This window comes from Malaclemys terrapin, chromosome 3 (genome assembly GCF_027887155.1).
Source record: "Malaclemys terrapin pileata isolate rMalTer1 chromosome 3, rMalTer1.hap1, whole genome shotgun sequence".
NCBI classification, from domain to species: Eukaryota; Metazoa; Chordata; order Testudines; family Emydidae; genus Malaclemys; species Malaclemys terrapin.
The window spans coordinates 107281131-107293523 of NC_071507.1; the positions used below are offsets into that span (position 1 = coordinate 107281131).

At 39.4% G+C, this 12393-nt stretch overlaps 1 protein-coding gene across 2 annotated transcripts in view; it reads left to right on the plus strand.

The window, feature by feature from the left end:
• HBS1L (HBS1 like translational GTPase) overlaps positions 1–9804 on the plus strand; it is a 104517-nt gene extending 94713 nt beyond the window's left edge. For both annotated transcript variants that reach the window (XM_054021916.1, XM_054021917.1), the window contains 5 exons: positions 15–105; positions 2454–2562; positions 3638–3738; positions 7601–7745; positions 9016–9804. In XM_054021916.1, the coding sequence (XP_053877891.1) occupies positions 15–105; positions 2454–2562; positions 3638–3738; positions 7601–7745; positions 9016–9027 (458 nt within the window). In that variant the 3' untranslated portion in view covers positions 9028–9804. The remainder of the gene's footprint in view (positions 1–14; positions 106–2453; positions 2563–3637; positions 3739–7600; positions 7746–9015) is intronic.
• Positions 9805–12393: the final 2589 nt, after the last annotated feature.

Genomic DNA, 12393 nt, shown 5'->3' on the forward strand with positions numbered 1-12393 from the left:
TTACTCATTTCCAGGAATCACACTGCATGATGAACCAGTTGATTGGGCTGCAGCAGGAGATCACGTTAGTCTCACTTTGACCGGCATGGATATCATCAAAATCAAGTGAGTCCAAATCTGAGTTTCAGTCTAAGCAACGGTTTGTTTTTAATGAAAAACCTTTTAACTACTACACTTTACAGTCAGCGGTTTACTTGAAGAATGATTTGGTTACCAGGATATTTAAAACCAAAGTGATGCATATCACCTGGCCTGCATGTACAAACGTTGGAAACATCTGCCGCATGTGCAACGGCAACCTCAGAAGAACACTGTTAGTGTTCGTGATTAATTCACTCTAATACTGGCAGAAGCGATTGTAAAAGCCTTTTGCTTATGCTTCCCATTCTTGGAATCTTAAAACATACATCTTAATTGCTAAATGGAACTTCAGAGACTACTCTAATATTATATTTAGAATTTAGATAATATAAAAGATTTACCAAGAATTCACCAAATTGTAAATCATCCAGACAACAAAGCATGTCTAAATTGCTAGCACGTACAAGCCTTGTACCAGTAACTAAAAAAGGCCAAACTATTTGTAATGAACAATTCATTCAATAAATTTAGCCGCTTATCCTGTTTCTAAATTATTGGGAAACATGTCAATTTTTTAATTAACTTGATTGATCCGGGCTTACTTAATTAATGGTTTATATAAGCATATTTCACCTACTCATTTCTAACAATGTGTTTGCCACAACTGTTGCAATGAGTATTGGCTATTTGTAAATTACTATTCATGCAACATGGTTGGTAACCTAATTCATATGGCTTCTTTTCTGCTTCTGGGTCAGACTGCCAAACTCACATGGATCTTTCAAGTTGTCTGACTAAACACTTCTAGCCTCTATATTTGTGCAAATTTATACTTTGTTTATGAAATGAAAGAAGACAGTTCTTTTGATTTCCTTCACTGCAGTGGTTGTATTCCTCTGAGAAGTCCTCGTGGTGTTGTCAAACGTAGGGTTACCATATCTATTAAATAAAAAAAGAGGACCCTCCATGGGCCCTGGCCCCGCCCCAACTCTGCCCCTTCCCCGCCCCAACCCCACCCTAACTCTGCCCCCTCCTCCCTCCCACTCCCAGCCACGCGGAAAGGGCTGCCCGAGCGCTACTGGCTTCACGGTTTGCCGGGCAGCCCCCAGACCCTGCGCCCCCGGCCGGCGCTTCCCCAGTGCAGCTGGAGCCCGGGAAGGGAAGCGCCCAGCCGGGGGCGCAGGGTCTGGAGGCTGCCCGGCAAACCGTGAAGCCGGTAGCACTTGGGCTTCGGGCAGCCCCCTTGCTTCCGGACCCTGTGCCCCCGGCCGGGCACTTCCCCTCCCGGGCTCCAGCGGCACAGGGTCCGGAGGCATGGGGGCTGCCCAAAGCCCGTAGCGCTCGGCTCTTAAACAGAGCCGAAGAGTCGGGGAGGAGCAGAGCCGCCATTTTCCCGGACATGTTCGGCTTTTTGGCAATTCCCCCGGGACGGGGGTTTGACTGCCGAAAAGCCGGACATGTCCGGGAAAAAGAGGATGTATGGTTACCCTAGTCAAACGGAGTTAGTGTGGGATTTGTGCTGTCCATGTTCTGTAGGTTGTTTGTCTTGGGTGATGTAAATTTTTGGGAAGTAGAGGTCCTTAAGTTTCAGGTCTATTGAAATTGTTGGTATTTTGTTCTGTCCAATTCCTAGGGCATGGTTGCATTGCCCAGACCCCTTGACCAAAGTTTTTTTTATGGTCATGTTTAAAAGCGTACAACTGATGTAATTGTGCATGAGTAACAAAGTGATGTACTCACGCAATAGGGCATTGGTTTTCTTTCTGTATGTTTTTGTGTTAGTGGAGATCTGGTTAGTACTGAGCGACACAGGGCAATTCTCACCGTATCTCCCTTTGCTCACAGAAACATGGTTTCTTGATTTAACGCTGCCCGTTGCTCTTCTTAGATTCAATATAGCTCTATTATGAACGTGGATTTATTTTTTGCAACTGAACATAGTGCTGATGAAAGTTGCGAGGTTTGACAATGCTGGAGATTGAAGCGCTCAAGCCATAAAACAGGTAAAAATAATAGGCAGCAGCACTGCAAATTTACCCATCGCATCTTGCCAAGAGATGACCTCTGGGTGACAGGCTAATTTGTTCTCCTAAGTGTCTTTTCTCACCAAATAATGTCATTTCAGAAGAATTTGAGCAGTGGAGGTACTTGTCCATTTGGATCTTGCCATAATTCTTTGTGTTCACCCACAAAACAGCTTTTATATCCTGTAGTAATGCACTTGACTGGGTGCTTTAATAGTGTGATGTTTTCTTTTCACATAGAGCATAGTCATGTGTCACTTCTTTTACTTAGTGTTTACTTAAAAATACACTGCTTAACATTTTTCCAATATGCTATCTGAATATTTGTCTTTTTTCTTCCTCTTGTAGTGTTGGCTGTATATTTTGTGGTCTCAAGGAACCCATCAAAGCCTGCACTCGTTTCAGAGCTCGAGTCCTCATCTTTAATATTGATGTCCCCATTACTAAAGGATTCCCTGTAAGTCTTGAAATATTCTTCTTTTTGAATGTTCTGATTTTCTTTCTAGGTGGCTCAGTATTCTTGTTGATAAAAACTAATTTCATACTCAGGGAGAGGAAAAACTTAGTAAACAAAATTGCAAAATCAGTGGCATTCTCTTGAAATTCCAGATTCTAGTTTAAAGAGGATGCAGAGTTACAGCTTTGGAGGCAGATGCCTGTGCCTGCTGGTTTCTGATATGTTGATATGCCCTGTTCAGAGAATGTGGGGATTACACCCACTGGTTTCACCCAGGCCTGTCATTAATAAGACAATGTAGGAGTGATTGTAGAAATGCACCTGGCGGTAAATTACCTAAAAATCTCAGTACCTGCCACAGGACTGCACTGATGTGGTAGGGTTAAAAAATAGACAGTAACCGAAAAACTTAAAAAGCGACCGAAGTATTTATTGTAATGTGTAAAAGTATAACCCGTAAGAGAGATCTAGCAGTCATGTCCACAGAGATCCCATAAAGTCCAGGATGTAGCTCCCCAGGAGATAAGCTCTGACTGAAAGAACAGTGTTCATGTCTACACTGTAATTTGAGGTGCCATTGCAGCAAGCACTGATACAGCTGAGTTAGCTTGGATCTAGCTAGCTTGAGTAACAGTAGCAGTGTAGCCATAGCAGTATGGGTTGTATAAGTCTGCCTGGGACCCTGAATATATACTCAAGAGGCTATCCCTTGCTTACACTGCTTCATAGCTATTGTTACTCGAGCTAGTGCTAGCTCAGGTATGAATACATGTGCTGCAATTGCACCTCCGATTGCAGTGGAGATGTACCCAGAGAGGGTTTGTGAACATGAGGTACAAATGCTTCACTGAGGAATGTCCATAAGTAAAGCAAGGGATTTTATACTGATGCCAGCCTGTTGTGCTACTGTTAGGCCAGTTCTTTATTTTGGCATGTGGATCAGTAGACAGAATTTTTTAGAAGTCAAACTTTAGGCCTTGAGGATCTTTCAAGCTCTTAAAATGTAGGGAGGTGTAAATGTAAAATTTTAAAATGTAAGTTACTAACCGAAAAAAGTAAACTATTGTTATTTTAGGTGCTTTTACACTATCAAACCGTAAGTGAGCCTGCCACTATTAGACGATTATTGAGTATCCTTCACAAGAGTACTGGCGAAGTCACAAAGAAAAAACCTAAGTAAGTATTTGTGAGGTGAACATTAATTACAATAGAAATTTGACAGATTCAAATTGGTTAATATAAAACAAATTGGATCATATTATTACTGAACATATTCTGTTTAAAGATAAAGTGATAATATACTTACATATTATATACTGCTTTTCATCTGTAGAGCTCAAAGCATTTTATAAAGCAAGGTGAGTATCTATCTTTATACTTGTTTTACAGATGTTAAGGCACAGAGAAGTGAATTGACTTGCCCAGTGTCACACAACAGGTCATTAGCAGACTGAGGAATAAAACATGGATTCCCTGATTCCCACCTCAGTGCCCTGTTCACTAGATCATGCTCCTGTAGTTTTACTTCCTGAAACAGGATAGAGTTTATAGCAGGGGTAGGCAACCTATAGCACGCGTGCCAAAGGGGGCACGCAAGCTGATTTTTCAATGGCATTCACACTGCCCGTGTCCTGGCCACCGATCTGGGGGCTCTGCATTTTAATTTAAGTTTAAATGAAGCTTCTTAAACATTTTAAAAACCTTATTTACTTTATATACAACAATAGTTTAGTTAGATATTATAGACTTCTAGAAAGAAACCTTCTAAAAACGTTGAAATGTATTACTGGCATGCAAAACCTTAAATTAGAATGAATAAATGAAGACTCGGCACACCATTTCTGAAAGGTTGCCGACCCCTGGTCTATAGTATGGCTTTGGATACTAGTTGATTAAAGCCATACGGTTGACACATTGTTGCATGGCTGTGACATTACCAAAATGGCCCACTCCCAGAGTGGACCTCGCACTGAAAAGAAATGCAGAGGAAATCCTGAATCCCAGAAAAAAGATTTGTGTGTTTTGTCTCTAGAGAAGAGATGACATCGATGCCCCTCACTATTACTATTATGCACTGTTCTCTCTCATCTCACACTTTTTTTTTTTTTTTTTTTTTTTTTTTTCTGCTAAGCAGAGATAGGCTGACTCACTACTTGGTTGGGTGACCACTAAGGGAAAAATGGAGATGTTAGTGATTCATCTGTCTAAAGCAGTATTAAATCAGTGTCTCAGCTTGGCGGTATTGTCATTTGCATGAGACTTAAAACTGAGATCCTACTGCTTGTGGTCATTAAAGATTCCTTGATCTTTCACAAGAGTAGCGTTATTAGCCTTGGTGCTTAAACAATATCCCTCTTGGGTAATTACATTCTGCTTGATTGAGTTTAAAAATCCAACCTGTAATTTCAGTTGGACACAACATTTTTTCCTTTTTGCCCTAAGCTGTTGTGTGGTAGTACTGTGCACTGTTAAACAGTTGTTCCATGTTATTCCACATGTTGAAGCATTTAATTCCCGTAATTTCTAGTGTCTGTAACACACTTTGACATGCATCTTGATGAAAAATGCTATGTAAATGAAACATCATTCATTATTAACAGCAATTTAGAAAGACTGCACATCCATCTTCTGGAAAAATGTATCTACGGTGTGGGGCATTTAGTAATAGCAGAAAAAGTTGCGAGAGAGCTCTTAAAAAATTACATTTTATTTCAGAACATGAATAGATGAAGCAATATTTAAGTAATCTTAAAGGAAAATGCACAGGTAGTTCTTAGTTCAGCTGGAGTTTACAAAAATTCTCTAACTAAAGTTGTCTGCTTTAAAAGGGACAATTAGCTCATAAATTGTTTTCAGCTTTGTGAAAATCAGTTGGGAGAAATCATTTAAACAGAAAAATATGAATGATAATTGGAAGTTATTCAAGAACATTTTAATAGATGTCCAAAAAGCCTCATTTGGGAAAGAAGGCTGCATTGGTTGGCTTAGACTTAGAGGGAAGTGAAAGCAGCTATTTAAAAAAAAAAACTGTAATATATAACAAATGAAAAAAGAGGAAGTTGATAGTAATGAATATAAATCCCAAGATAGGATTTGTAGAAAATTGATAAGGGAAGCATAAGGACACAAGGAGATCTATGACCAGCAGAGTTGAGGACAATAAGGAGGTGTTTTTAAAAGTGTATTAGGAACAAAAGGAATCTTAACAATAGTATTGGTCCATTACTAGATTGAAATAATAGTAATAATACAATATAATAAGAAGTCAATAATAATGCAAAGGTAGAAGTATTCAGTAAAAATTTCTCCTTTGGAGAAAAAGCCAAATAATGTATTCATATCATACAATGACCACAAAATACTTTCCATTTCAACAGAAATTGAGAATGCTAAGCAAGCAGCTACTAAAATCAGCAGGTCCAGATAACTTGCCTACAAGAGTTTTAAAAGAGCTGGCTGAGGAGCTCTCTGGACTATTAATGCTGATTTTCAATAAGTATTGGACCACTGGGGAAGTTCCAGAGAACTGAAAGAAAGCTTAATATTGTGCCACTATTTAAAAAGGGAAAATGGCATGACCTTGGTAATTATAGGTCTGTCAGCCTGACTTCATTCCCGGCCAAAATAATGGCATGGTTGATACAGGACTTGATAAATAATGAATTAAAGGAGAATAATATAATTAATTGCAATCAGCATGGTTTATGGAAAACAGATCCTGTCAAACTAACTTGATATCTTTATTCAGTAAGATCATAAGTTTGGTTGATAAAGATAATAATGTTGATGTGATATATGTAGACTTCTGTAAGGCATTTGACTTGGTTCCACATGACATTTTGATTAAAAAACTAGATTGATACAAAATCAACATGGCATAAAAGCATGGTTAACTGATAGGTCTCAAAATGTAATTGTAAATGGGGAATCATAATCAAGCAGGTGTGTTTCTAATGGTGTCCTACAGGGATTGGTTCTTAGCCTAACACCATTTAACATTTTCATCAGTGACCTGGAAGAAAAGACAAAATCATCACTGATAAAGCTTGTGGATGACACAAAATTTGGAGGAGTGGCAAATAATGAAAAGGACAGGTTACCAATTAAGTGCAATCTGGATGGCTTGGTAAACTGGGTGCAAGCAAACAATATGCATTTTAGTACAGCTGAATGTACACTCATAATGTCTAGGAACAAAGAATGTGGGTCATACTTACAGGATGGGGTTCTCTATCCTAGGAAGCCATGACTCTGAAAAAGTCTTGGGAGTTAGGGTGAGTAATCAGCTGAACGTGAGCTTCCATTGCAATTCTGTGGCCAAAAAGGCTACTGCTATCCTTGGATGTATAAACACAGGAATATTGAGTAGGACTAGGAAGGTTGTATTACTGCTATATTTGGCACTGGTGTGACTGCTGCTGGAATACTGTGTTCAGTTCTACTATGCACAATTCAAGAAGGATATTAATTGTACAGGGTTCAGAGAAGAACCATGAGAATGATTAAAGGATTAGAAAACATGCCTTATAGTGATAGACACAAGGTGCTCAATTTATTTTACTTAAAGTGAAGGTTAGGGGTGACTTGATCACAGTCTGTAAGTGGGGAACAGAAATTTGATAATAGAAGGTTCTTCAGTCCAACAAAGAAAGGTATAACAAGATCCAGTGGCTGGAAGTTGAGGCTAGACAAATTCAGACTAGAAATATGGCACAAATCTTCAACAGTGAGGGAAATTAACCATTGGAACAATTTTCTAAGGGGGATAGTGGATTCTCTGTCACTCAAAATTTTTAAATGAAGATTGGATGTTTTTCTAAAAGATTTTCAAAGAAGAATTAATTCAGGGAAGTCTTATGGTCTGTGTTAAACCTGAGGTCACACTCAATTATCATAGTGATCCCTGCTGGCCTTATAATGTATTAATCTATAACTTGCAATTGGATTAAATTTTGTATCTGCTGACAGATGTTTCATTATTACTTTATAGATATATTGATAGATATAAAAATTGGGTGTTTTAATATTTTATTTGCAGGGTCCTGACTAAAGGACAGAATGCTTTAATAGAACTACAAACACAAAGGCCTGTTGCCCTGGAATTGTACAAAGATTTTAAAGAACTTGGAAGGTTTATGTTACGCTACAGCGGGTCCACTATAGCTGCAGGAGTTGTCACAGAGGTACGATGCTTTTGTAACAGACTTTCTAGAATGTTGATTATGGAGAAGGTGGCAGCTTCTCCATAATAAAGGTTTGCAGTCAGCTTCCATGACAAAGCCCTATTTTATCAGCCCTATTACTATGGATTGGAAAATTAATTTGATCTGAAAATTGCCAGATGTACTGTGAAAACAAAGGAGAACATTTCTGCAGAATTTTGACGAAAATTTGTCAAACTGTTTTTTGAATTACAGGTCATTAAATGAAAAGAACCATAGTTTGAAATTTTAAAATGTCTCTTCTTCATATCACTCCAACTAAAAATTGGCTTATTACCATCCCTTCAAAGTTTCCACATAGATAAACTTCCCTGAAAACTTTCCCCCCAACTATGTTTAAAGAAAAGAGGTTGCAATTAAGCAACATTGTTAATTTTTGTTGCCAGTAGCTTTGGGCCCAGTCCTACTCCCACTGAATTTAAAGGGCTTGTAAACCGAATCCTGCTCCCACTGATGGCTGTAAGCGTTTTCTGCTGTTAACTTCAGAAGATACAGAGACAGGCACTTTGCGCATGTGTAAAGGCTTTTTGCCTTCTGTTATCAGGATATTGCACCTTTGAAAATATAAAGGTTCTTCTAAACTGACAGTCGTCTTTTTTGAGGCCTGTGTTTTTGGATCTGTAGGACCTGAGTTCTAGTTCCAGCTGTGTTTAGTGTGTTATGGAAAGGTGGTGGTATCATCCCACTTTTATACAGAAGCTCACGGTTTAATAATTTTTCAGTAACAGAGCCTGAATTAGAACTCTTATCCCTATGCTTAAAACAATTTCCCAGAGCTCGTGAGGCTTTGTGAACTAAGTTACAAAGGTGTCTTAACATACTTTCTTATTACAGTTTACACAATACTCTGAGCTAGGGCCATGATCTTATAAATCACTTGCACACATTTAACTTCGCTATTGTGGGGAGTCCCACTGGGACTCCTCATAGTACTAAAGTTAAACACATGCCTAAGTGCCTGTAAGTTGGGGCCTAAATAAGCTTGTGGCTTGTTAGGCTCTTCTTTGGAAATAACTTTTTGTAGGACTCAGTGCTGTTTCAAAGAATTTCAGAGAAAATTCAGACTACTGTCACTGAAAACGTATCGGTAGATAATCTATTAAATGTATACATTATGTATACATTATGACCCTTTTGTGGTGGTCTCTTGTTTTTTGCCGTAGTATTTTCATTTGTTTTGTTTACTTTATGAAATGACGACAAAACCTACAGCTTTTCTTCTTCTTTTTAGATTAAAGAATGACAGTGGTGCTAAGACTTCCATCACCCAACCAAAATGCAATCAGCCATCCGAACTGCTTTCCGAATCCAGTTACTTCAGTTGAAGGAACTAAGTGCAATTAAGTTTAAAAAAAAAATTAAATCCACATTGGACATTTAGTGAACTTTTTATCAGTCTCTGCCTATTGGGAAACAAAATGCCAACTGACATGGAAATGCTAATGTTGCACAATCTCATTTCAAAAATTTCCATATTTCTCTTTGTGAAATTCACCCCACATTTGCAGCTCACAGAGCTTTATGGAAACTTGATTGGAAAGATGCATTAGAAGAAAAGATTGTTTCATGAAGATTCACCATCTTTCCACTTCTAGCCATATACTGTTTACATTTTTTTCTTTGATTTGGTCATTGCTGCACATTAATCCAGAAAGTAACTTAATTGGTCTAATATATTTTAAGGTTTGAGATGGATGCATTTTCAGGGAAAAAAATAACTGTTTACTTCAGTTTCAGAGAATGGTATGTAGTGTCATCACAAGATTATTTCCCCATCCCAAAATTTATTTAAAAAAGAAAGTTTAATTTCATGTGTAGTGGAAGCTGTGCCAACGACTAATTTTATTTTTGAAGTGTAAAAATATAATAAAGTAGCCTGGTCTAAGCATAATATGTTTTGCCTCCTTCAAACCGTATTATTTAATGTAAACCCTTCCTAAATTCCATTAAACTGAGTATAATTTTGCAGGACAAAATGTTTCTATGTAAACATAAAATAAAACTAGAAACTGCATACTTAGCATGTGAGAGTATGTCTTCACTGCAGAGTTAGTCCAGGCTCTTACTTGCACATTGCACCAACACCCTTCCCATCGTCAGAAAAATCCACGGATCCAATTTTAGTGGTTCTTTCAACACGAGCATTCTGTCCTGGTGTACAGGCTATAGCTTGAATGCTGTTTTCACTTGGGCTGGTAACCTGCTTATTTTGCAGTGAGGATGCATGCTAAACCACTCTAGTGCTGATAGTCCTTCAGTGCCTTCCCACAATTGACCCCTGCGTGCCCCGAAGGACAGGCAAATTCTCCCACTGTTCATTGGGACTCAGAGTGACTCAGCTTGCTGCATCACAAAGAGCCATGGGATATGACCCCAGAAGTCCTAGCAAGTGCAGGACACAGTAACTTGGGTAGGACTTTGCAGTGCGACTGTTCCCACCCATGCTAGTCTGATCTGGGTGCCCAGACATGAATGCGATGACCTGGATTAACTCTGCAATGAAGACATACTCTGAGATGTGAAGAACACTGAAGACTGGGCTCATAATTCGATTCAAGTGGTTGCCCAAAAACATTCCTATAGGCATCTACCTATGGTCATCTATCCTTACTCTTCTCATACTGGTGGAAGTTACTTTGACTGCAATCAAATGAATAGACCCCAGTTCTGCAAATACTTACACAAGTGCTTAACTTTACACATGTGAATTATACCATTAACTTCAGTGGGAATACTTATGTGTGTCAAGTTAAGCATGTGCATAAGTATATGCAGAATTGAGGCCTAAAGATATGTCTTCACTGCACGTTTAATATGGGTAATTGGCACCTGTGTTAGCCTAGTCCAGGTATGAATGTCATCACTGTTCTTGTATTCAGCCGTGTGTGCCTTAGGAGTTTATCCCTTGGTTCTCTGTGGCGAGAGACACTAATATTATTTCACAGTCAATTGCATCAGTTGTGGGAGAACTTGTCTGTTCTTTGGGGGAATTGTGAGACTGGCACAGTAGTGTTATCAGCACTTGAATGGTTTTGCCTACATCCTCAGCGTGAAGTGGGCAGGTTTCGGCCTAAGGTAAACCAAAATTGGGTTCTAACCAGAGAGGCCATATTGATCTCAAGTTTCTGGGCCTATTACCCTCAAAACTGAACACTTGTCTTGTGAATTATCCATTTATACCAGGACCTTTAATTATGGCTTCCAATAGATCTTTAACAATGCATGTCCTTAAAGTTGCATTTAAACCATTATGGCAGCAGTCCTGAGGCTGAAAAGATTCCAGAGCTTTCATACTCCCAAACACCTGTGCTGAGCCACCTCAGTAGACTTACTTAAAACCAAGGTAACACTGTTTATAGAGCTGAAGTCCCAGGAGAGCTGAAGTGCTGGGAGTGGAAAAAAATTTCACTCTAGTTCCTGACTTTTGTGCATGAGGAACCATGTACATCATAGCCTCTTTCCTTAAAAATGCAAATTGACCCAAGTGTTACAGCTGGTTAGTACAAGGGACAGAAATAAATGGTGGAAAAGATGAAGAAAAGACATGCTACAACTTCGAGATCAGTGATTTTTTTATTTTAAATGTACAGGTTCCACCATATTACTATTGTTTCTCAGACAGAACATGTCCCAGAGTTCTGTACGTTTTGGGTTAGAACAGTGGTTTTCAAACTTTTTGAGCTGAGGCCCCCCTGCCGCCCCCTTTGAGTTACAATCTTTGGTTGCATTCCCCCAACCCAGACAAAAATAGATACAATACCTGCCCCCTCCCCCTTGGGTTTTCAGGGTGGGGAATGGCATGTGTGATGGTCTCTGGGGGCGGAGCCAGCGCTGGGTGCAGAGGCTTCCGGGAGCAGAAATTGGTGTGGACACGGTGGACGTTGACACTCACTGGCTTGGGTGGCTCATTGAAGTGAGTCAGGAGGTGGAGGTGGTGCTGCTTTTCTGAGTCCCATCCTGTGGGGCAGGGGGTTGCTGCTCCCCCCCAAATGTTCCTCTGTGCCGCCCCAGTTTGAAAACCTCTGGGTTAGAAGATGATGGTAAAATGTTTTCAGTGGAACTTGAGTCAAATATCTGGACTCTCTGGGTGAATTTCTAGCCTAACTTAAATGGGGCCAAGATTTTACCCCCATCTTTTCCCTGTCTGCTATTGAAGATGGACTTGCAAAGCCCTAGCATAGTACCTAAAATAGATAGGTGAATCATGGCTCCCTGAGGGCAAAGTGAAAGTGTTGCTTGTGTGTTGTCTGTTTCCCAGTTCTTATACGAAAAACAGAATTCAGGAGGATTTCCCAGATCTCTTTGGCTGGTAGCTTTAGGCTCTCCAGATTACTCTCATTACAGAACAATACTCTGTCTTAGGGATGTAGTTACAGAAAAATTCTAGGGATGAGCAATACCTCTCACGTTGTTTACAAAACTCATTTTGCAAAATGTAAAGCCCTTGTAGGATGGCTGCGTGGATATCCCCTATTTCGTAAAACACATGGTCTTTTGTGTGATTGGTGCATTACAAAGGTGAAAAAGTTTATTCCTCCTAAAAGTACTTTTATTATATGTAATGTGCTCTTTTTCCTTGGGCCTCAATCCCCATTTTACCCCTGGATAA